Source organism: Zophobas morio, unplaced genomic scaffold (genome assembly GCF_036711695.1).
Source record: "Zophobas morio isolate AGI-343-1 ecotype UQ-CSIRO unplaced genomic scaffold, CSIRO_AGI_Zmor_V1 ptg000083l, whole genome shotgun sequence".
Lineage (NCBI taxonomy): Eukaryota > Metazoa > Arthropoda > Insecta > Coleoptera > Tenebrionidae > Zophobas > Zophobas morio.
This window is the reverse complement of record NW_026972188.1, coordinates 341,996-364,084: the sequence shown is the minus strand read 5'-3', so window position 1 is coordinate 364,084 and position 22,089 is coordinate 341,996. Positions and strand designations below refer to the sequence as shown.

Sequence of the window (22,089 nt, the reverse complement as noted above, 5' to 3'; positions counted from 1 at the left end):
TAGAATACTCTGAATATACCTTGAATTAAGTATAAAAGTGAGTGAAAAAATTCCATTAAGTTTACACTTCAAAACTTGAATGGGAAATTATACTTTACATAAAGACTTTTTTTTACCAGCTTCCATGAATTTTCGGCTCTAGCTTCAAACTTTTATGCTTTAATTTGGGTATTTTTTAAAATTAATAAATGAACGAAATTCGTGTTTTTTGAGTATTTGAGTTATAGCCATAATAACGCACTCATCTAAAAAAGGTACTATAAATTATTTATTATTACAAACGGATAAATCATTGTACTTATCAATGAATGCTTGGAAACCTTTTTGTTACAAAAAAGGGCTCCTCTCCGATAACTATTGATATAATGTTTATTTTTCAACTAGTAAATTACTTACCTTACCGGAGAAAATCATCAGACACTTTAAGTAACTACTACTTCGTACCGCATACAGGGTTGTGAATACCACCCCTCTCCATGTTATTAGTGCTACAGCGGGCCAGTGGAATTCGCCAGAGTGAGCAGCTGAAAAGAAGCCAATTCATTTGGAGACAATGCCATAATAAGAAATATATATGTTTATTAATGAAAATAAAAGTAAGTGCTAAGACACATATTTGCAATGGCATACTATGATTGTTAATTAACGTTCCGTTACCGATTAATATATGTTTCCCACTAAAGAAGAAAGCTTAGAACCACGGAGTGTACCCGAGTTCTAAACCCGAGGTATTTTAGAGACCGCGACGCCCTAACCCAGGCCCCCATTTACGTTAAAAACCACCACTTGTATAAGTGACCTGGGATACTAGGTCCAAGGCTTGTTAGAAATCACAGCTAGCACTGCTTGCTAAGCCTCCCCAGTCATTAGCTCTTTGCCTAAGGAAGGGACGAATTTTAATCAAGAAAAATATGTTGGAGTTAACTTTGATAAATCACTAGCCCCCACCGTGTGTTGCCCTTATATCATATGCCATTCTACTACATGTCTGTATCACATGTCATTTTTACGTGTTATATACTACGTTTGTGTTTCTTCCTTCGAAGCGTGAATATCTCTACGGGGGTGACCGTTCCTCCTCTTTTTCTCCGTCAAAATGTAACAAGTTAAATACGGTAATTCTCATACTGAGAAGATTTGGGTAGCTTAGTTTTTAAGAACATTGATGCCTAAACTTAAGAACGTGAAATTAATTCCCATCAACGCCAGCTCTCTTCTCAACCTTAGATGGTTGAGCGTTATAAATTGCCCCCAAAAGTTGTTAAAGTAAAATTTACATTCATGGCCTCGTGTAAGGTTCTTTATACCGTCTAGAGTGCTATTTTATACTATATGCCCAAGTGATATAGTATTCACTAAATTGGGGTCTGCATATATAGCATCCAGAAAAGACACTACCAATACATGAATAATGAACTATGTATACAGACCCTGTGCAACATTAGAAAAAAAGTCAGGGCTGAGACTGGCATACCAAAAAGACGTTATGGCTAAGGTAGTCTTTTTGACAAACAAATTTTCTCACAATATAGAACATGTTCCTAACCACATTTTCGGAATCAAAAAAAAAAATTACAGTCCCTAGTTCATGACCCGCAATACAATAATTTCTTCGCACCAACGAGAGCGAATTGTTTTTAATTCTACCCACAGGGCGGTTGAAAAGTACGAATTTTAATAAACGAGCATTTGGAAGAGTTACCATATACGAAAATAGCCTGCTTTGAGGAACAGATCCCTTGAAACCCAATGATCTGGGTATTGAAATGAAATGAAAACCATTGGCAAAAGAAAAATATCAAACCATTGTAATAATTCCTTTGTATTAATAAAATATTTACTGTGTTTTTCGACATCACAAAGTTATCTTCCTACCCTACCCTGGACGTTTAGCCTTATTTCGTCCTAGATTTTAAGGCCTATAACTGTCACTTTAACAATAACTCTAGACCAACGGCAAGCTACGACTATTAAAAGGCGCAGAGTTTGGCGAGCGTTAAGAAAGAAAGAAATTGCGGAGCAAAAGAAATTGTAAGAACGCACTTGTCTCATGAAACATATAGTGATATTAAGTGTACAGCTACTTAACTAAAGGCAATTAACAGTAGTATAACTTTTTTATAACTATATTGCAAATACGTTTGTGTAAGATATTTAATTTCTAAACAACTATCATCATCCTAATAATTTGTCATAAACACTACAACAAATCAGTTAAACCATCCTATAGCCTTAAAATAAACATTCTTTCCCACAAAACAAATAAAGAGAAAATGAACATATTAATTAACAATATTAACAACTTCAATGTAAAAAATACAAATTTAATAGGGACAAAATTATATGGAGATAGTGGGTAGGTCTAAGGAGTCTTACCCGTCATTTTAGGTTTTCACCAGACCAATAAGTAGATCGCCCACCTTAAGGAGGCAAAAACCTTATGTTAGATATTAAATCCTAATGCTCTCACGTTGACATATGATCTTCTAGAGTACCTTACTATTAATTAGCTTAAGGGGAAGCAGGGCTCCGCATCAGAGCAAGTAACCATTAATTCGTTGAATTTCCTATAATATTAAAAATAGAAACTCGCCTTGGGGAGCAGGTGAGATGTTTAAATTCGTTTTCTTTTATATATAAGAAATTCTTTTTACTTACCTTTGGGAGAAAGGAGTAACAATCCCAGGGGGGCGCATTGGGCCTACATTGTTAGATTTCCACTCGGCAAAAAGCATTTATTAGTTAAGGTATCAAACATTACATTAACTGCATAGAGGGCTTACAGGTCATAGACAATAACACAACCAAGTTAACTGATGACATCTCGACAAGACAATAAGAAACAAATTTCATGCCACAAAAAAATAAAACCTTAGAAGAACCAAGAAACCAAATAAAAATAGCAAAGAATGTTATAGTGGGGAGCCATGAAATAAAAATTAGACCCCACGGATGAGCATAGCACCCAACTTAATCACATAAGTCGGATAAACATTAAAGGACATTATCAAATAGATAGAGCGAGCGAAAGCAAACAAACTGTCGACCTATAAATATTATAAACAACCTATTTCTCCCAAATTAAGCCCATTAGACACGAAATAACATTACGCACTAAGCAGTGTCCATCTGAATGCGAGAAAAAAATGATAATAATCGTAGATTACGCAAAGCAAAAAGTATTGTTCATTTTTCTAATATGGCGAGAATGAAGACTTCAGCGTGGAGGAAACATTAATATGGTAGTAGTGACGTGCTCCCTTTGCTACTAACTTAAATTAAAGAAACAAGGAACCCGACTGCTAGGATTACTTAAAATAGTTTTTTAATCACAGAAAGAAGTAGGCATGGGCTAATTTGTAATATACACCACCGTTATGGATAAAAGATTCCTTCAAGTCCCCAATCGCAGTAACCTAAAGGAAAGGTTTATAATTAGTTTAGCCGACATCACTATAGCCTTATTTCATTTTTAACTAAACCATGACCCCTTAACTTTAATTGCAATAACTTAAATGAAAGATTTATAATTAATTTAGCTGACATCACTCTAGCCTTTCTCCACTTTAAATTTATTTACATACAAATCCCTTAGTGAATGCACCTAATATGAAACAAACTAAAGCCAGAGAAAAGTGACCCCCAATCAACGCTACTGGGGGTTAAAAGAATTTTTTGAGATTGTCGTCGCAATCTATACACTTAAAAATAACCGGCAAAGCTATTTTATATAATATCTACTACGACTCTTATATTTAACCATATAATTTAATTAGTTGAAAGAATAAGATTATTTTAAGTAACGTATACAAACGCTATATTATTGGTTATAAAACTAAAATTAACTATAAAATAGATTTCACTTAGCAAACAGAAAGGATACAGCGAGTCGACATCTTACGATACAGTGAAGGTAAAAACCTGAACCGAAACTAAATTGTTACAATATTAGGAGACACTGTATCGATCCTGAAAAAAGCTTGGATTTCAATGGAAACCAATGCAAAGACGGAGTTGCCAGTTATGGAATGAACAAACAATTTGCTAGACTGTTCAACCAAGGATGCCTCCCTCTTTCTCCCCAGCATCAAGGACTTTTAATTATACTCTAAGAAAAGGCGTAGCAAAGAGTACTTATAAAATAAAATACCACTTAATTTTTTTATAAGTGCCTACGTATGATAAAAAAAAGTAGACACAATCAACAAAAATTAAAATTTATGGAAAGCAATATTGACAAAAGCAAGAGGCACAAAGCTACCTGCAAGTCTGAGTAGTACCCTTATGCAAGGCCATCTTAAGAACTTAGAGCTCTTAAAGATTTTAAAGAGAAATTATGTTAGCGAAAAACAAGCCTTCCTATCCATCTATAACTAGCCTGTGAGCAACATGAATAATGGCTATCTCCTAGAAATAGAGTTGAGACATAAAGGGGGATTAAAAACTCGAACTGAAAGATAAGATATACACTGCAACCAGAACAAAGTGGTCAGAATTACGCCGAAGAATCCGATAAAGTTACTTAATCCATTAATTCTAGGTCGTATTCAAAAGGTTAAACTGTAATAACTGCAACTAAATGTAAATATTAGGCGGAAGGAAAGTCAGTTAAAAGGGTGACTTACAGCCAGACTGGAGCACTTAACCTGACCGTATATTCTTGGAACTTTTCAAGCATCAAATATTCTTAAATGTAGTTTTTCACCCGTTATAACCTTACTTCATTACTATCTATTTAAACCTTACAATTGATGGCATAATTAGAGTTAAGCTTTTTATTAATCCAGTTTAGATAGGTCATATTAGTATATAGATTTTAACTAATTAATTTATATATAATGAGCGCGCTTTAGTAAATAAAGCGTTCGATTGTGGCCTAACTATTTATTTTCCGCAAAAAATAAAATAATATACCGAGGAGACAAAAGATTTAAAATCACCCTTTATAGTAATTTTTTTTGCCTTTATTATTATATAAGCTTGTAATAAAGTTTCTCCTTCAAGTTAGAAGTCAAAAACAACTTCTTTACACTTCTACCTTTTAGTATTCCTAAACGCAAGTTCACAAAATAACTCAGACTTGATTGATGCGAAATCCCAAAAATTTTAAAATTATTAAAAACTTTTCACCACCCTAATTTTGAAAGACTAGCAAGAGGCCCTATCGAAAAAGTTTAAATTCATCCATTACCATAATTAGCTTTCTAATTAGTTCGCTTCGAAAGCAATAATTAATTAAACGTAACTATTTCACCTTAACTAATTGATTTTCTACCCCTCTCAAGGGTGGGCTACTCATCTTCTGGCGTGGTGGTAAAATAAGCGAACATAGAATCAAAAGTAAGCAATCCATTATTAGAGCGTGGAGCTACCGGTTGAGGTGGTATGTGTAATCTCGAAGAACCGATTCTCCTAACATTAAGGTAAACGCCCACTTGGTAAGTGGGAGGTACATTTAAAGGAAATGATGTAGACTGCAAGATAGGAAGCGACATGTCTATCTTCGTCTCTGGCATATCTAATGATACAGTAATTGATTCTTACTTAACTTCCGTGGTATATAAAAATTGCTGCAAACGAAGCATTTCTGTTAAACCAACTAACTAAAATAATTTGTTTAATTAATTTCTTTTTTAGGCCTGCAGTTTATTGTAGCCAACTATCAATAAAGTTTTAACTTCTAAACTAAAATAACTACCATATTTACTCACACTATAGCATTTAGCTTACTTTGACTTAAATTATCTGACTTGAGTAACTCTCTCTCCTCGTTTCGGATTTAAATAAAATAAACAATATTAATTGATGAGAAATATACACCCCTACAGATCGAGGTTCCTAACACAATAAAACAGAAAATGCACTTACGCAAACAAGGCAAAACCGTGTCCTTCTATAACTAAATATTAATGTTCGATAATATTTATCAAATGGAATCACTATAGATTAGCTGTATCCAAATAAAATAAGAGTTTGAAATTAATTAAAAAAAAGTCATTGGTAATTCTTTGTTTTATAAAAAGAGGTTACTTCACAAACAAGTTTTAATATTAATGGCAAGCTATTATGTTAATTTTAAAAAGGTTACATGATTAAACAGCTCATGGGCGGCTTTGAAGGTTCTTCTGTCTCTAAGTATATAGTAATTTTATTTAGCATTATATTAATTCTTTCATAGGTGGCTATAAGGATGGTAGATATCTATAAGCTTAGCGTATTTATTATGTTATTAATTTAAAAACTTTTAATAGTTAATAATTTTCTTTTTGAAAAGTGTTCTCTGCTATAATTGAAGTGTTGTACCAATCGATGTGACAATATTGTAATAAAACTTTTGAATTTAACAAGATAATATAATCCTTCTTGGTTGTTATCACTTCTTCAGTTGGTGAAAAAAAGCAGTACAAAACAATGTAGACTAGTTTCCCAGTACAGTAATCTTTTATGTTTATTGCGGATTGTGGTTATTTACTGTTTATTTATTACTTCAGTTGCCAATAAAAGATTTTTATAGGACTTAAATCTTTTCAAGTTTTCATTAGTTAATAGATTTCAGTACGAGATTAGAAAAACTTGGAAGTTGACACGAGAATTTTATTTAAAAAAAGTTTAACCAAGTATTTTTAGGATATTAAGTTTTTTTACTCGGGGGTCGGTTAAAACAGCATGATGTAAATTTAGAACCTGCAGATTACAAGAAAAACAGCCGACGTAGCAGGGCATAACAGAGGCAAAAATTAATTTGCAAAGTTTTATCATATTTGCTTCAGTGTTCAGTGTTGTTGGTAAAATGATGAGTGAGCAATTTAAACATTAAATTATTAATTTTGATATTTCAAGCCCTTCATAGCGATGCATTATTATATACGAGTGTTTGTTGCTATGTTATTAATATGTTCTTTATGTTATTGTTTGTATCTCGACTGGTTCTATAAATAATCTACCTTAGAATCAGTGGACCTTTTAACTAATACAGATTTTCTTAATATGTTTTATGCTCTTGCAATTTAATGGTAGCACATAACCTAAAACTCTCATATCGGAAGATTAGTAACTAGATGAAATGACCTAATATCCGTTATTGCTACCGTAATTATGTTAGCTTCCACTAAGCCTGTTCTTGGAAGAATTTTAAGTTTTATATGACAAATATACCTACATATACTATAGAAATGTTTACTAGGTCAGACCATCTTTCCATTCTCTGAAGCTTTAATATAAAATCTAAAAATTAGGTTGCCCACTACTTGAGGCAAACTGAACGTCATCTTTCATGTAGACCGTCACATATTTATAAATTTCTTATAGCTACTTAAAATGAAATTATACTACAACAAGTTTAGAAGAGCAAGGTGGTATAAGGGCTCCATATGGTTTTCACAGGAAATAATAAGCTTTTAAACGAGTGTCTAGCCTGGAATCGTTACGCAATTACGCATGTAACATTAAAAAATATTGAGCGTTGACCTTCTTTAACAGATTCTACAGTACTGATAAATAAGCAAGTATTTAAGTTTACATTGCTTATTTAAATAATTTGCAAAGAAAGCAAAAACATTTCCCTTATGATTTATCTAAGTTAAATTTTAGCTTCTTTTGGCACCTTCTTATGGGTGGCTAGCCTTAAAAGAGAAGTTTAATTTTTGAATGGAGAATAACGGATCGCTTTCAATTTCGTTTTTATCGTTATGATCCGTAGCTGATGATCATTTGTAATTGTCTTATTGTTTTCTTAATATAAGTTAATTTATAGTTTAGGTTGAGACAACCGCTTTATACTTTCGGCTCAATTATATGTTCATATGAGCACAACAAGATACCTTTGTTAAAGGATTTTCTTTATGTAATAATAAGGCAAAAAGGACGCACACCATAAATTTTTATAACTATTATAAAGGCTAGAAATGTTTAATACCTAATATTTTGGCGAAAAGCTATAACTGTTGTTCTTAGCGAGGTGTTTTAAAATAGTAAAGCTAAATTCTAGGGTAGTAAAATTTTAGTTATCTTTGAAATATCTTTGGAAGAGGCCGAGGAAATATCACCAGATTTAACAACATTAAAATTATACTAAATTTTTACTATATAATTTTTTTAAAACATAAATGGTGGCAGTATTTTAAGTAAGAAATAAGAATACCACATTTCAAGTAGTGTAATATACCTCAACTAAAGAACAAAGTTTTGGCGTAGAAAACTTGCTATGTAGCCTTTTTTAGAAAAAAGTTATTGAACTGTTATTTCAGAAAAAGATTATTTTCTCCATCGACAAAGATCTGATAGGCCTCCGCATCTTCTTATAACAACATTTTCTTTTGTTGTACTGAACAATATCGTCATAAGCACCGGAATAACTTGCTAATTTAAAAAATTCTTCTTCTCAGATGTTTTTCATATTAATACTAGAAAAGGCAAAAGAAACAATTTTTTTTATTTAAGAATATAGAAACTTTACAAGCTCCTCTTACCAACTAATAGAGGGTGCCGAAATTGGTAACTTTTGTATAATAAAACGCATAATCGGCCAGTTTTCCTTATGGAAAGTACCACTACAGTTGCAGGCAATTCTCCAGCGGACTCTTCCCCCTGGATACCACATTCTATATTCCTTTCCTGCTTGAGTTTTTCAAATTGCTTTCTTTATTTTTCTAATTTAAATTATATAATTATAAAGTATCTGGAATGCACGGGTAACTTTACTCAATATTAACAATTGAATATTTTACCTAAAAACAGCACACATTATTCTTTAAAAACCAATTTACAAAACACTTTCTGTAATTTTGCTAAATGGGAGCCTTTTTTTCAAGTTTAAGTCGCCAGTCCTCTACTGAAAGAAAAAAAATAACCATTAACTTTATTGGTTCTAATTTATATAATGTTTAACTTTATCCCACTGCTTTTCTTACTATGGATTAACCTTTTTAATTTATTTGCTTTGTTAAAAAGACCCTGTCACCACCGAAAAAGAGGAGTCAGCGTGCCATGAATTATCAGAAATAATAAAATCTTTAAGTTCAACTTTAGAGAAACTTGAAAATTTTAAAGGATGTGAAGATGGTCTATTTTTTTCTTTAGTTTTTTAATTTATTGAGGTCGTCGTTTAGCTTTTTAATATTTTTTTAGATCTTATTGAAACGGCTTTTTACTTATATTAATAATCTTTATTATTATCGTTCTTACTTTAAAAAATATATACAAAATAAATTTACATCTTTCGTATACCAATAATCGATCATAATTTCACCTTGACTTAATTGAATCAACTATTTGTTTTGTAACAACAAGAATTTAAATTTATTTAGTTTGTATATCGCTTAAAACTTTTTAACGGATTTGACATTAAAATTTTATATTTCTGTTTTTCATTTCCTTTGCGTTTATATTTTTGCCCCACGACCATTAATTATATAATTTGGTTAAGAAGTCTATAAAATAATAATAATTTTTTTGCGAATCTAAAATTTTACTTTAAATTTCCTTATACTTCAGAATAATTTCTTTTAATTAAGAGTAAATTTATTTTAACTATTTGATTTTTTAAAAAAAGTTTCAAAATATTTATAGACTAAAATTATTTTTAAAAAAATTGAAACAAGATTATATTTTTTTTAAAATTTTTAATATTAATTTTATCTAAATGTATAATTTTTTAATTAGAAATTAAATCTACTATTACAAATCCTCAAAATCCCGACTACCAAAAAGCCGCGTGGGATGCCCTCTCGTCTAGAGTTTCCCTATTAAAAGAATTATATGAATTTACCCGAAAAACAGGCAACTGCTATAAATCTTTTTATATATCATTTTATAATATATACAAAATTTTTCATCTTTATTCACTTCACCAATTTCTCATATATTATCTTCATGATTTCCAGTATATGATCTACTTATTAGTAAAAATAACAAGTTTTAATCTTAAATCTGTTAAAGATTTCTATTGGCAAATTTTAATTTAGTTATTTTTTTTTTATTTATGTATTATTTGACTTTATATATAATTTTTATTTTTTTACCAATTTATAGACAACTTTTTATTATCATTACTAATCAGCTTATAAATTATATATAAAAATGTGCAAATATGATTGCTATTGTAATAATAAAAAAATTATGATTTACAAAATTGATTTATTGAGTTTAATATTTTATTAGAAGATTTTTTTAATTTATATTAATATTTTTTCAGATTTTAATTTATTTATAAAAAACTTTTTAATAATATGTATAATTTTTATTAAAGCTCTCTTTTTTTAAATTTTACTCATCTAAATTTTTAATTATAAATTTTGAATCAAAGTAAATTTTCCTTTTCTTTTTTTTTTCGTTCATAATAAATTTATATACTTTTTTAAAATTATAAATCAGGCCAAAGTTTTGTTAATCTTTTGGGGGTCCTCGCTAGTGAGAGTCGTGGCTGTTGCTATGAGACGCTCAAGGAAAAGCAGGCCACCTGCAAATGCTTAGCGGATCTTTTAAATTTTACTTCGCGTTTTGACGAACTGCGCACAAAAACTTCTTCTATTCAAAATATATTTCCGTTTTACCGCCGTTTATTGCAAAGATATCAAGATGAAGAGGTTTTCTTATTTTTCATAATTTATTATTTTTCAAATTCTTCGGATTATTTTAGTAGAGGAGGTTTAATAAACTTTTTATGTTAAGGTCTATAAAAAATATAATAAAACATTTATTGTATAATACTTTTTAGGATCAGCGATTACAAAAGTCTAAAAAAAATATAATTTCAGTTTTTTTAAAAATTACTTTTAGATTTATTAAATATTAAGGAAGTATTAAAAACTTATTAAACTTTTTTACTTATTATTATTAGTATCTTCAGAATTAAAAAAAAAGTAAAGAAAAATATATTTAACTTTTTTTTGTGCCGCTTGGTTTTGGCATTTTTTATTGGGTAGAGAGAGCACGGGGTCACTGTTAGCCAATCAGGTGTATAGTTAGGTTTACATGTGCGTACCTGGCGAATGAAAGCGCTAAATGCTAACGACGCGAGCTGTGTATTATAAAAAATACTAATAATAATATTTATATAGTATTATTATTATGTTTTCTTCATTATTATTTACAGTTAAAGTAAAATATTTACAATCCTCTTAAGTAAATGCAATGCTTATTTATTATCTTTTTTCTACATTGCACACTTTCCTAACTAGTTGGAAGTGAATGACGAACTTGCTAGCGAAATGTCGCTTTTCTTTGCTTCTTCTTTCCCTGCTCTTTTGGTTATTATAGAAATGACGTCCGATTATTTAAAAAAGGTAAGAAAATTTTGTTTTATAAATTTACAAAAGCTATTAGTTTTTTTAAGTGTTCTTGTATTGAATATTTTACTTATTATTATATTATTATCGCTTTTGTTATCATTTTTTATATGTGAAAAAAAGCAACTTGTATACTTTAAATATTTTATAAAATTGTAAAAAGTTTATAAAAAGTGTTAAAGTTTCCTTTTAGTTTTCGTAAAAATAATTTTATATTATTATTATATCATTGCTTTTGTTAGTATTATTTATTAGAAAAAAAAATTAACTTTTATAATAAATTTAATTTACTTTTAACTATTTTTAGAATTATTTTACTGTTATATTAATATTATATATTATTATAAATCTTTTATGAAACATTTTTAATTTTTTTTAATATTTTTTACAATAAAAGTTATTCTATTCTACTATAAAAAATAGAATATTTAATTATTATTTTTTTGTGTTTTTATTTATTTTTAATAAAAGTTTTAAAGCATAAGCTCTTGTGCGATTGGTGCTTTGCAAGAGCGCTTTTATAAAAAACTTTGGCTTGTACATATTCAAAAGTAATAATAATAATTATAATAATAAGTTTTATTTTTTGTATATTTAAATTATATTTTACTCGACTTTTATAGGAAGAAAATAAAACAGATTTAATATTAAATCTTATATTAGCTTTGGCTTCAGTTTGTAAGGATACGCTTGACACCCCGTTAGTTTTATTTATTATTATTATTATTATTATTATTATTATTATTATTATTATTATTATTATTATTATTATTATTATTATTATTATTATTATTATTATTATTATTATTATTATTATTATTATTATTATTATTATTATTATTATTATTATTATTATTATTTTAATATTATTTAAACTTTCAGGAATTGCCTTGAAAAGCTTAAGTCCAGCAATAAAGATGAGCTTATTTTACGCGCTATGGTGGAATCGACTGTAGTTTACGACCATCTCTCTCCCGCTGGAGCCTTTTGCAAGAAGTCGGCCTTCCCGGTAGCTGCTATACTAAAAATGATGATAATAATATCCAATAATAACCGATTATTAATATATAAACACCAATAGATGAGGCCAGTTATTCAAACCGTTAAAAATTTTTCACAAGAATCAGTCTCTAAAGTTATTATCGTTATTATTATTAATATTGTTAATAATATTATTGTTATCAGGAACTTTTAGGAGTACTACAACATCGTTCGAAACACTTCAACGATCCGGACACTCCAAGACATCTCCAACTATTGATTAAATAATTAAATAAAAAAATTTAGAATTATTATAAATATATTTATTAAATACAATGAAATAAAATTGAATAATACTTCTCATTTTTATAGCACATTCATTGTTTGAGCAATAAAATGATTTCTATTAAAATTATTATAAATTTCTTTTGCCGAAGCTTTCATGCTTATTTTTAGTAAAGCGTGGCTAAAACTTAGTCTAAAATTTTTAAGTGTAGTTTGTAGGAAGAGAGCCTTTTTTTTTACACAAAATATAGAAAATTGTGGCTTAAAGGCAATTAGTGAAGGAACGGCACTAAGTCGTTTGAACGAGTTAATAAAAAAGATCTCAAATTTTTGTTTTTCTTTTCCATGAAGAACAGAAGTAACTTTTCTAAGCGACTTATCACTAAAAAGTTTATACTACGCGAAAAATAAAAAGTAAAGCCTAAAAATCAAATGAGTTTCGCTTTACAAAAATTTTTCTAAACTAAATGTGTACCAATTTAAAAAAAACATCTTTTAGCTTGGAAAATGTTCACCCCACGATACGCACAGTTTTGGGTTACACCTGTATAGCACTACTTATATCAAACCGATTGAAAAAATATTTTGAAGTTTATCAAAAAGAGAGATTTTTATGAATAGAAAGTTAGTAGCCCTTTCGAAAAGGTTTATTATGAACTTTTTCTGGTATGGTTCCTTAAAAAACTATGACGACGCTAAAACATGGCCAAGAATATTCTACAGGCCATATTTTGGTGTCGTAATTTTTTTTAAAAATAAAAAAGTTTAGTTTTTATAAAGATTGGAAACTATTTTCGCTTTGAAATGCTATAAAGTATTCTAGTAAAGACTAAATAGTTAAAAGACTGGACGATAAAGTGTCTATTTAAAGCTCAGAGCTCGATGTCTTTTTTTAGAAGTGGGTAGAGAAGTAAATTCGGCTGTAGTATAACGATGACAGAGTAAAAGAATAGGTTTATTAAAAGTATTTTTGGAATGAGAAAAGAATATAGCCTACAGAGGCTCCAACACATATATAATATACTCCAATAATTTAAGACTACACTAGTCTAGACTTAGGTCAAAGAAAAGCTTTGTAGCACTCTTCAAAGTATTTTATTGAAACATCTTAAATCTGTTTAACTAACTTATACAAGCTGGCAACCAAAGCATTGTAACTTTTTGGTACCCACATATTAGTGTAAACATACGCTTATCATTTGAACTTTTTTGTAGCAAAGCCAGGACCTAAGGTGTTGTGATGAAGAATTGAAAGGCAAGTCTAGAGTAATAGGAAAACACTTTTTTACACTTGCAGTATTTACGTTATTTTATTAATTCCGTAGACCAATTCTACACTGGAATTATAATATTATAAGCCGTGCACAACTAAACAAGACCGGAGCTAGCACGTAACTAAAAATGTTTCTAAGATTAATTGTGGAAATAATAACCATGCACGAAGAGTTTAGATAATACAACTTGACGCTTATCGAACGCAAAAGTTAGCCAAAGTTTATGTTCCATTGGAGGAGAGTTGATTATTTCGCATTTATTTTCCGGAGTTGCCAAAAGCTAAGTTAAAATTCCTATCTATAATATAGCGAGAAAACTTTCTTAATGCATTCGCATCTTGTCCACTAATGGTTTGGCTATATGAACTATTTATTTCCTAATTTATGTAATATATTCAAGGTCCTTTTGTCAAAATAAAAAAATTTTATACTATATATTAATTTTCGGGTAATTTTTTAACACTTGTTCTATCGCTTTAGGCCTCGAGCACTCGAAGATAGTAAAACTACAATACAACAGTTTAGCAAACATCTAAAGGACTTTTTAACGCTAATAGTACAAGTTATTAATACTGTAGAAAAAAGAGTAACTTTTTGACAAGCATTAGAGCCTAAGTCACCGCTAACTTGGCAAATCTAACAGGCACGAAGATTTTTAAAGATATGGTAATCCCCAGCGAGATCTTCCTAAATTTTATTATTAAAAGTATTAGTAGCAGAGTTGAGCTGCCTACCCTAATAAAATGTCCGTTTTTAAGAATTTTCCCAAATACAAAAAGAGTGCTTATTAACTACTATTTGTGCGGCCGGCTTTTCGACGTGGCGAAATATCTAACAGGAATGAAAATAAATTTAATTATAGTAAACGTTTTCTTCAAAAGCCTCTATGATAATAACTTTTTTAGGAGTCGAGTTGTTGCCTACTAATAGTACACTACCGTAAGTTTTCTTATTATAAAAATAAACGAAATGCTTAAGGTAAAAGAAACGTACCTATATTCGTTTCATATTAGAATGAGAAGCAACTTTGTGTATCTAATATACTTAGGTAAAAAAACTTCCGGGCTTACATACTATTTCTAAAGTAAAAAGTTAGAACTACTCGAAAAATGTATAGTTAAAACTTAATTGTGATTAAGTTAAAGCTAGTGGAATGCACTATATAAAAATAATTTTTTTTTCAAAACTATACCCCCTTATGTGAATAATATTAAATAATTTATTTGTTTTCATTTTGAAAACAAGCTAAAATATGTTATCGTTATGGACTATTTAGGGTTCCCTAATGATTTGGGCCCAAAGTTTTAATATTATATTAAATTTCTTAATACAGTTAATTTAATAAATAAGAAATTACAATCAATAAGGTTTTTAAATTAAGAGGTAAAATGTTGATAATTTTAAATCAATTACGTTCATAATTATAAAAATCTTTTGCCACTATAACACCTTAAGATACTTGCCTGCGCTTATAATAGTAAAACTTTTATAACCCCTGCAAATTTAATAAGCTATATAATATTTTAAAAAAAATTCTGGTAAATAAAAAGTACAACATGTACTTAAAATAAAAATTCAGGAGTTTTGAGGTAGTTTTCAAATAAAATCAGTTACGATATTCTTGGATTCTAAAAGGAAAGAGTAGAGACTAATTTGTTTATCTTCCATTATCGTCCTACAATGGGGGCTTCAGTCTGAGTCGCTATAGGATGATAGGGGTTACTGTTTGATAATATGCTTGAGCGTCGCAGGTCGGGCTTACTTTATTTGTTATTAGTTTACTTACTGAAGTAGAACAGATGGATAATGGATTCCAACCTTGCAAACTGCGATTTTCTAAAACAACAGTTTTTCGATTCAGCATCGCCTCTCAATATCGACTCTTTACTCGATGCTTTTAATTTTTTGTCAACTCAGACTGCAAAACCAAAGTATAGAGGTACCCTTGTTACTTTATAATATTTAAATAATTAAAAAATAGACTATGCTCTATAAAGGCCAGCAGAGAGTGGAAGTATTCAATAACCGTTATAATCTTTCTTTAAAAAATGCTGTGAATTTATGTTTAAAAATTGATGACTTTGTTAACCTCAAAGCCATCGGGAAAGGCGAGTTTGGTGAAGTAAGACTGGTCAGTCACTTATTAAAATTATTATTTAAATAATTTTTAAAACTTCTTCAACTATTATACATAAGGTGAAATTTAAACAAACTGGAGAATGCTTTGCTATGAAAATTTTAAACAAATCGACCATTACTAGAAGAATGGATGAAGCCTGTTTCTTTGAAGAAAGAGACGTGATGGTTCAGGTCTCTCAATTTTTTTATTTTTTCACCTTATAAAAATGAAAATATTGAAGTTATGATAATTTCTATATGTTAAAACTATTGTGTAAAAGTTTATTGCGCACCTTCACTTCAGCCCAAAACTAACACAATAATATTATATTCATTTAAAAATAATATAGTTAAATTTTAAATTTTCTATTATTTTTAAAATTTTATAATCAATTTTACTATGATTTATTTTTTAAAATTTCAAAATTTGTAAGGATTACTCTTTTTCAACAGGTTAAGAGTCCTTTTATAGTTAACTTAAATTACGCTTTTCAAGATGAACTGAATCTCTACATTATTATGGATTTCCTTCCCGGCGGAGATTTGTGGCAGATGTTGATTAATACTGCCGAAGAGTGGACTGAAGAGTGGACAAGGTGCCAAGTTAATCGTAGCAAAAAAACATTGATTCATTTAATCTGGATAATAATAATCTTTATTGGGTTGTAATAGTGTTATTTGGTAACATTTACTTATTCGTCGCAAAAGAAAAAATTTAATTTGTTCAATTTTATCTTGATATTGATAATTTTTACGGTTCCAATAGTATTATTTTAGATACCAAATTGACTTTAATTGTCGCAAATTAAACCTGAATTTTTAATTTGTTCGATTTTATTTTGTTTAAATTTTTAGTGATTTGTGTAAGTCCTTATATTAATAATATTTTACTTAATACTTTATATCTTTAAACTTTTTTTATGAATTACTAAATTTTATAACTCATCATTTGAATATAAATTCTCGCTCTTACGTCTTTATTGATGTTTCTTTTTTTATATACTTTACTTTGTAAATTTTAATTTATAAAGAATTCGCTTTTCTAGAACTTTTTTTATGATTAAAAATTAGAATAATAATTCACTTTTTTTTTTTTTTTACTAATTTTATTATTATATATATATATATATGTACAATTTAGATTTTACATGGCCGAACTTTTGGTGGCTCTAGAAGATTTACACAAGACCGGCTACATGCATAGAGATGTTAAACCCGAAAACATAATGGTTTAAAAAAAATAATCTCGCAAATTACAAGATTTGAATTCGTTTACATAATATTCTTCTATAATTAAAATAATATTCCATTATTCACATAAAAAATGTTTGTAAATAAATAATCTCGCGTAAATTTAAATCTAAATATTCTTTTATTTCATATTTTTAATAATTTTTAAATTTATAATAAATTGTTATACTAGAAATATTAATATTAACATATTGTGAGCAATACATATTAACTCTCATAAAACTTTTTTCATACAAAAGATTGATGCTAACGGCCACTTCAAACTTACTGATTTTGGCTCTTCAGCAAAAATCCCGCTGAAGGGATTTCTAGATGCCAACACCGTCGCTGTGGGCACTCCCTGCTACGTGGCTCCAGAGGTAAATAGCAAATAACGATACAATAAATAAATAATGGCGCTAGTAAAATAAGAAAATATAAAATCTGTAAATTCAAAAATTATTTATAAAAATCTCTTTCCAAAAACTTTTTATTATAACTTTAGTAAGAAAACCTATACAAGTTGTAGTTTTATGAAGTATTAAATTTCTTAAAGATGTTATTTTTAATTATTATAAAAAGTTTATTATTTGTAGTATAACTTTTATTTAAGAATCTTTTATTTATAAGTAAAAAAGTTATTCTTATTCTGATCTTGCATTAAAAATTATCACTAGTAACAATAATTAAAAATAAAGAAGGTTGGGGACAACAAGAATATAATAATTATTTTAAAAAAATTTATAAGTGACACCAAAATAATTATAAATAATAAAATATTATTCAATAATTATAATAAAATAATAAATAAATAAAAAATTAGTAACAGAAGTAATAATAATATAAAAGTTATAATGAATTTCGTACTTTCCCACCCTTTCCTATAATAAAACTTATTATAAACTTTTGTTTATTAGAAAAAAGCGCAGTTTTTATTATTAAAAGTTTTTTATTCAGAATAAACTTTTATATTTTTTTTCGAAATCACCAAACTTTTATTTATATATTTTTTGAATTGACCAGAAACTTTTAAAAAGTTTATTACTATAATAGAAAACATATATTTTTTAGCATCGAATACCTTCCGCCTTACACGTGGTTGCATGTGCTCTTATTATATATATTTACTTCATATAATTTTCACTTCTAGACCTTCATTATTTTTACTTTTATAGAGTTTTTAATAGTAAAAACGTTCATAATTTTTAAGTATTGTTATAATATGCATACTGTTTTCGGCCAGTCAATATTGTTCTTCGGACTTCGTTATTTATTTGTTATAAGTTCACGTATGGTACGGCTCGATCACGTGTTAAAGGACCAATGAAATCAGTGAAATACTCGCGTTAACTTTAATGATTGGTTTGTACTAAATTAGTGAATTTTTTTATATTTATTGTAATACATTCAAGTTTATGATTTTTGTATTGAAAAAAGTAATCCACTGCAGTACTATTAAATATTCCACGTGGTTTAAACTACTTAATTACGTCAAATGATTGGTTCTTTTATTTTTTCTATAATACCAAAAGTGGCATTACATGTTTTTAATAATGTTTACAAGAAAAAGTATACATTATAAAAAGTAAGAAAAAGTTTTGAATTCTGAAAGAAAAAATATAATAATTATTGCAGTTTTTATAAATATTTATAAAAATTATAGTAAATTTTATTTTTTTATATTTTCTTATTTCGTAATATTGAAAATTTTCATATTAACATATTACTTTTATATAATTTTGAAAAAATGAATATTTATACTTTAAAAAATTATTTTTTTATGGTTTTTACTTGTCAACATTTTTTTATTACAAAATATTTGAAGTTTCACAAACTTTTAATATTTATAAGATATAGAAAAGTAATAAAATTTAGGAATATAATAATATTTATTTCAGTTTATTAAAGAAGTTTTTAACTTTAAAGAAATAGTAAATGAAAAAATACACTATTTTATGGTACTTTTAATAAATATAAAAGGTTCATATGCTCCTAATATTATACTTAAAAAAATAAAAGTGTGCGAAGGGATAAGAGCGAGAACAAATCAGTTAAATTTTATTAAGAAAAAGTAAACGTAATAAATATTAAAAGTATAGCTGTAAATATAAAAAACTATAAAGCATATAGTATAATAATAAACTTATAGCTCGCGAGATACCCGCCTCGCGCACTTATTGATCGCTATTAATATCCACACTCGAAGTAAATATTATGAAAAATAAATCTAAACGGTTTTCTAAGTTTTACTGTAATAGAGAAAGTAAAAAGAAACATAGCAATTATGGAAATTTTAGTAAATCATAATTTTTCATGCAAAAAAAATATATTTTTTTGATATAATAGTGAATCAGTTTTATATCATGATAACTTTTACATAAATAATAAAAGGATTACAGTTCATTAATATAAGTAATACTTTTATCACCATAAAATATTATTTATATGAAAAGATTCTGAAGGCGGAGGAGTACAGCGAATCGGTGGACATTTTTTCTTTTGGGTGCGTCCTTTTTGAAACGATCATGGGCTCGTCCCCTTTTGAAAGCGAAGAAAACGGCTCCATATTCGAATCCAACGAAAAAACCAAAAAAATAGAAGTTTAGTGGATAATGTGTATTTATGGTTTCATTGGTTATTTATTCAGTATTTGATGGGTTGCCTTTTTATCCTTTCTTCCTTGTTTATGGAAATATTCATTCATTATACTTTTTGAGTAAGTTGCAGTCGTCCTTCTATTTCATTGAAGCAGCTTATATACCCTAAAATTTTACTGATTCCTTGTCGTTTTGTATATAACAACCAATAGTATTACTTTCCTCCACCTGATGACGAGCTCAAGTATTCTCCTGAATTTGCTGATCTCGTCAAAAAACTTTTGGTAGCTTGCATACCATTTAGGCCCGCTTATAGTTATTATCCAATAATTGTAGGTTGAAAAGGAAAAGCGGTTAACCATTGGGCAAATAAAAGACCACCCGTTTTTTTCCTCCATTGATTGGTCTAAAATACGGAACATGGAGATAACCCCACCATATAAAGTTTTTAAGACTTTATTTGGATAATATGATAATAATAGTAATAATAATAATAATAACTACAGCCGACCCTCAAAAGCAACTTTGATACTACCTATTTCAACGACGTGGATGGGGAAGCACGTGCTGAAGGCTTTACAGCAACTCCCGAGTTTTCCGTGGACCATCTTCCTTTCGTTGGCTTTACTTATGACAAGTTTATTATTATTAATTATTATTACTTTTATCATCATTATTTTTATTTTCAGACGCCATTTTACAGAAAGTAAAGGGAAAGAAAAAGTACGTCTTGCCGGAAACGAAAGTGAATTTGTAAAAACACTTCAGCTCGAGCTTGAAGAAATGAAAACTAAGTTGACTTTAGCGGATTCCGCTGCAAAAAAAGGTGGCGAAGTCTCATAAACTTTTTTGGATCGACTTCATTATTTTTTTTGTGACTCAAAACTATTTTTTACTGCACTCATTAGAAAAACAAACTCTTTTGGAGCAAATAGAAAGTCTGTCATCCGCCGAGGCTGAACTAAAGTCGCTTGAATGTAAATATAGAGCAGCCAATAGAAAGTTGGAGCGGCTTGAGCAGGCCAGAAAAAATAGTTCTTCTTATTATGAATGTTATTATTATTATAATTAATATTCTTTTTAAGGCATTCAAAAGCAAATGGAAGAATCCAAAGAAGTAGAGAAGAATTATAAACGATATGAAACGGGTTTGTGGGTTTTTTTGTATTGCAATTTGAAAGAAATATATACTTTTTGTGGTAGAGTTAAGAACAACCACTTCAAAACTGAAACAAGTAACTGAAGAGGTTTTTATTAGAAATAGAATAATAATTATAATAGCAATAATAATAATTAAATAGCTTCAACAACGCGAAGCGAGCATTAAAGTTCTTGAAAATCAACTTTTACAGCAACAAACCAATAGAAATGTTTTAAACGAAAAAGGTTGAATATACTTATGCCTACTTTTATTGGTTGCTAAAGTTTGTATTTCTATTGGTGGCTTATTATATAATCGGCATATGATTTATGTGCATGTATCTAATTGGCTAATTCAACTGGTTATTTTAATTTGTAGTACTTTTGTTGATTGGCTGGTTTTTGTTTAGAAATGCTGGAGCTGACCTCTCGACTGGAATCTCTTTCCCTTGAAAAGGAAAACATACGCGCTGAAAACCACAACTTGTTAAAAATAAATACAACTTTGAAGGGTTGCTTTATTCATTATAATAATTGTGATCATGATATCACTACTATCGCTGCAGAGGAAATGGATGCAGCCAATGAGAAAATGACCAGCTTGACAAGAGAAATAAAAAAAAATAAGGAAGTTTTAGATTCTATTGATCAAAAGTATCAAACACTTCAGCAGGACTTTCATATGTTACAAGCAGAAGTATTATTATTATTATTATTATTATTATTATTATTATTATTATTATTATTATTATTATTATTATTATTATTATTATTATTATTATTACTATTACTATTGTTATTATTAATATTACTATTACTATTATTATTATTACTATTACTATTATTATTATTATTACCAATACTATTATTACTATTATTATAGAAAACTAAACTTTTAGAAGATTTATGCCAGCGTGATGAGGAGTTAAAAATAAAAGTAAAAAATTTAGAAGACTCCAGAACTTGTCGCTATTATTATTATGGTTTTTATTATTATCATTATTATTATAATAAAATAGTTATCGACGAGCTTAACGAAATGAATTCTTCACTTCGCCAAACTCTAGTTCAACTCACTTCAGAATTGGAACTTTCAAAAACGAGGAAACATATTTTTTTCATAAATTTTGATGAATATTATATTTCATTATTATTATTGATTTTTTTTTCCCTATAAAC

The 22,089-nt window shown here is 28.3% G+C and overlaps 2 protein-coding genes and 1 long non-coding RNA gene across 3 annotated transcripts; all 3 read left to right on the top strand.

Annotated features, from left to right (window-relative positions):
* Positions 1–8,770: 8,770 nt before the first annotated feature.
* On the top strand, positions 8,771–9,769 carry LOC135144111 (uncharacterized). Its single transcript, XR_010282976.1, has 3 exons — positions 8,771–8,863; positions 8,950–9,060; positions 9,661–9,769. It is a non-coding gene; the product is annotated as an uncharacterized LOC135144111 (long non-coding RNA).
* A 610-nt stretch (positions 9,770–10,379) lies between these two features.
* LOC135144127 (CYFIP-related Rac1 interactor A) lies at positions 10,380–12,554 on the top strand. Its single transcript, XM_064076119.1, has 6 exons — positions 10,380–10,583; positions 11,178–11,282; positions 11,909–11,985; positions 12,168–12,294; positions 12,367–12,420; positions 12,471–12,554. The coding sequence occupies exons 2-6, from the start codon at positions 11,208–11,210 to the stop codon at positions 12,552–12,554; spliced, it is 417 nt and encodes a 138-aa protein (XP_063932189.1). The 5' UTR covers positions 10,380–10,583; positions 11,178–11,207.
* A 3,097-nt stretch (positions 12,555–15,651) lies between these two features.
* On the top strand, positions 15,652–22,087 carry LOC135144126 (serine/threonine-protein kinase MRCK alpha-like). The gene is made up of 19 exons (XM_064076118.1): positions 15,652–15,764; positions 15,823–15,956; positions 16,022–16,135; positions 16,397–16,539; positions 17,085–17,172; positions 17,434–17,553; positions 19,627–19,773; positions 19,983–20,054; positions 20,107–20,214; positions 20,277–20,407; positions 20,460–20,596; positions 20,679–20,804; positions 20,856–20,918; positions 20,974–21,017; positions 21,072–21,156; positions 21,321–21,422; positions 21,477–21,607; positions 21,794–21,875; positions 21,930–22,087. Exons 3-19 carry the CDS (start codon positions 16,055–16,057, stop codon positions 22,085–22,087), a joined length of 1,818 nt encoding a protein of 605 aa, XP_063932188.1. The 5' UTR covers positions 15,652–15,764; positions 15,823–15,956; positions 16,022–16,054.
* The last annotated feature ends 2 nt before the right edge of the window (positions 22,088–22,089 follow it).

Excerpts from the sequence above, each read along its gene's own strand:
- LOC135144127 (XM_064076119.1), top strand. The coding sequence starts at position 11,208 with ATGTCGCTTTTCTTTGCTTCTTCTTTCCCTGCTCTTTTGGTTATTATA. Across the intron at positions 11,283-11,908 it reads CGTCCGATTATTTAAAAAAG|GAAGAAAATAAAACAGATTT; the intron begins GTAAGAAAATTT and ends CGACTTTTATAG. Across the intron at positions 12,421-12,470 it reads CACAAGAATCAGTCTCTAAA|GAACTTTTAGGAGTACTACA; the intron begins GTTATTATCGTT and ends TATTGTTATCAG.
- LOC135144126 (XM_064076118.1), top strand. The coding sequence starts at position 16,055 with ATGAAAATTTTAAACAAATCGACCATTACTAGAAGAATGGATGAAGCC. Across the intron at positions 20,919-20,973 it reads TTATAAACGATATGAAACGG|AGTTAAGAACAACCACTTCA; the intron begins GTTTGTGGGTTT and ends TTTTTGTGGTAG. Across the intron at positions 21,876-21,929 it reads TTTAGAAGACTCCAGAACTT|TTATCGACGAGCTTAACGAA; the intron begins GTCGCTATTATT and ends ATAATAAAATAG.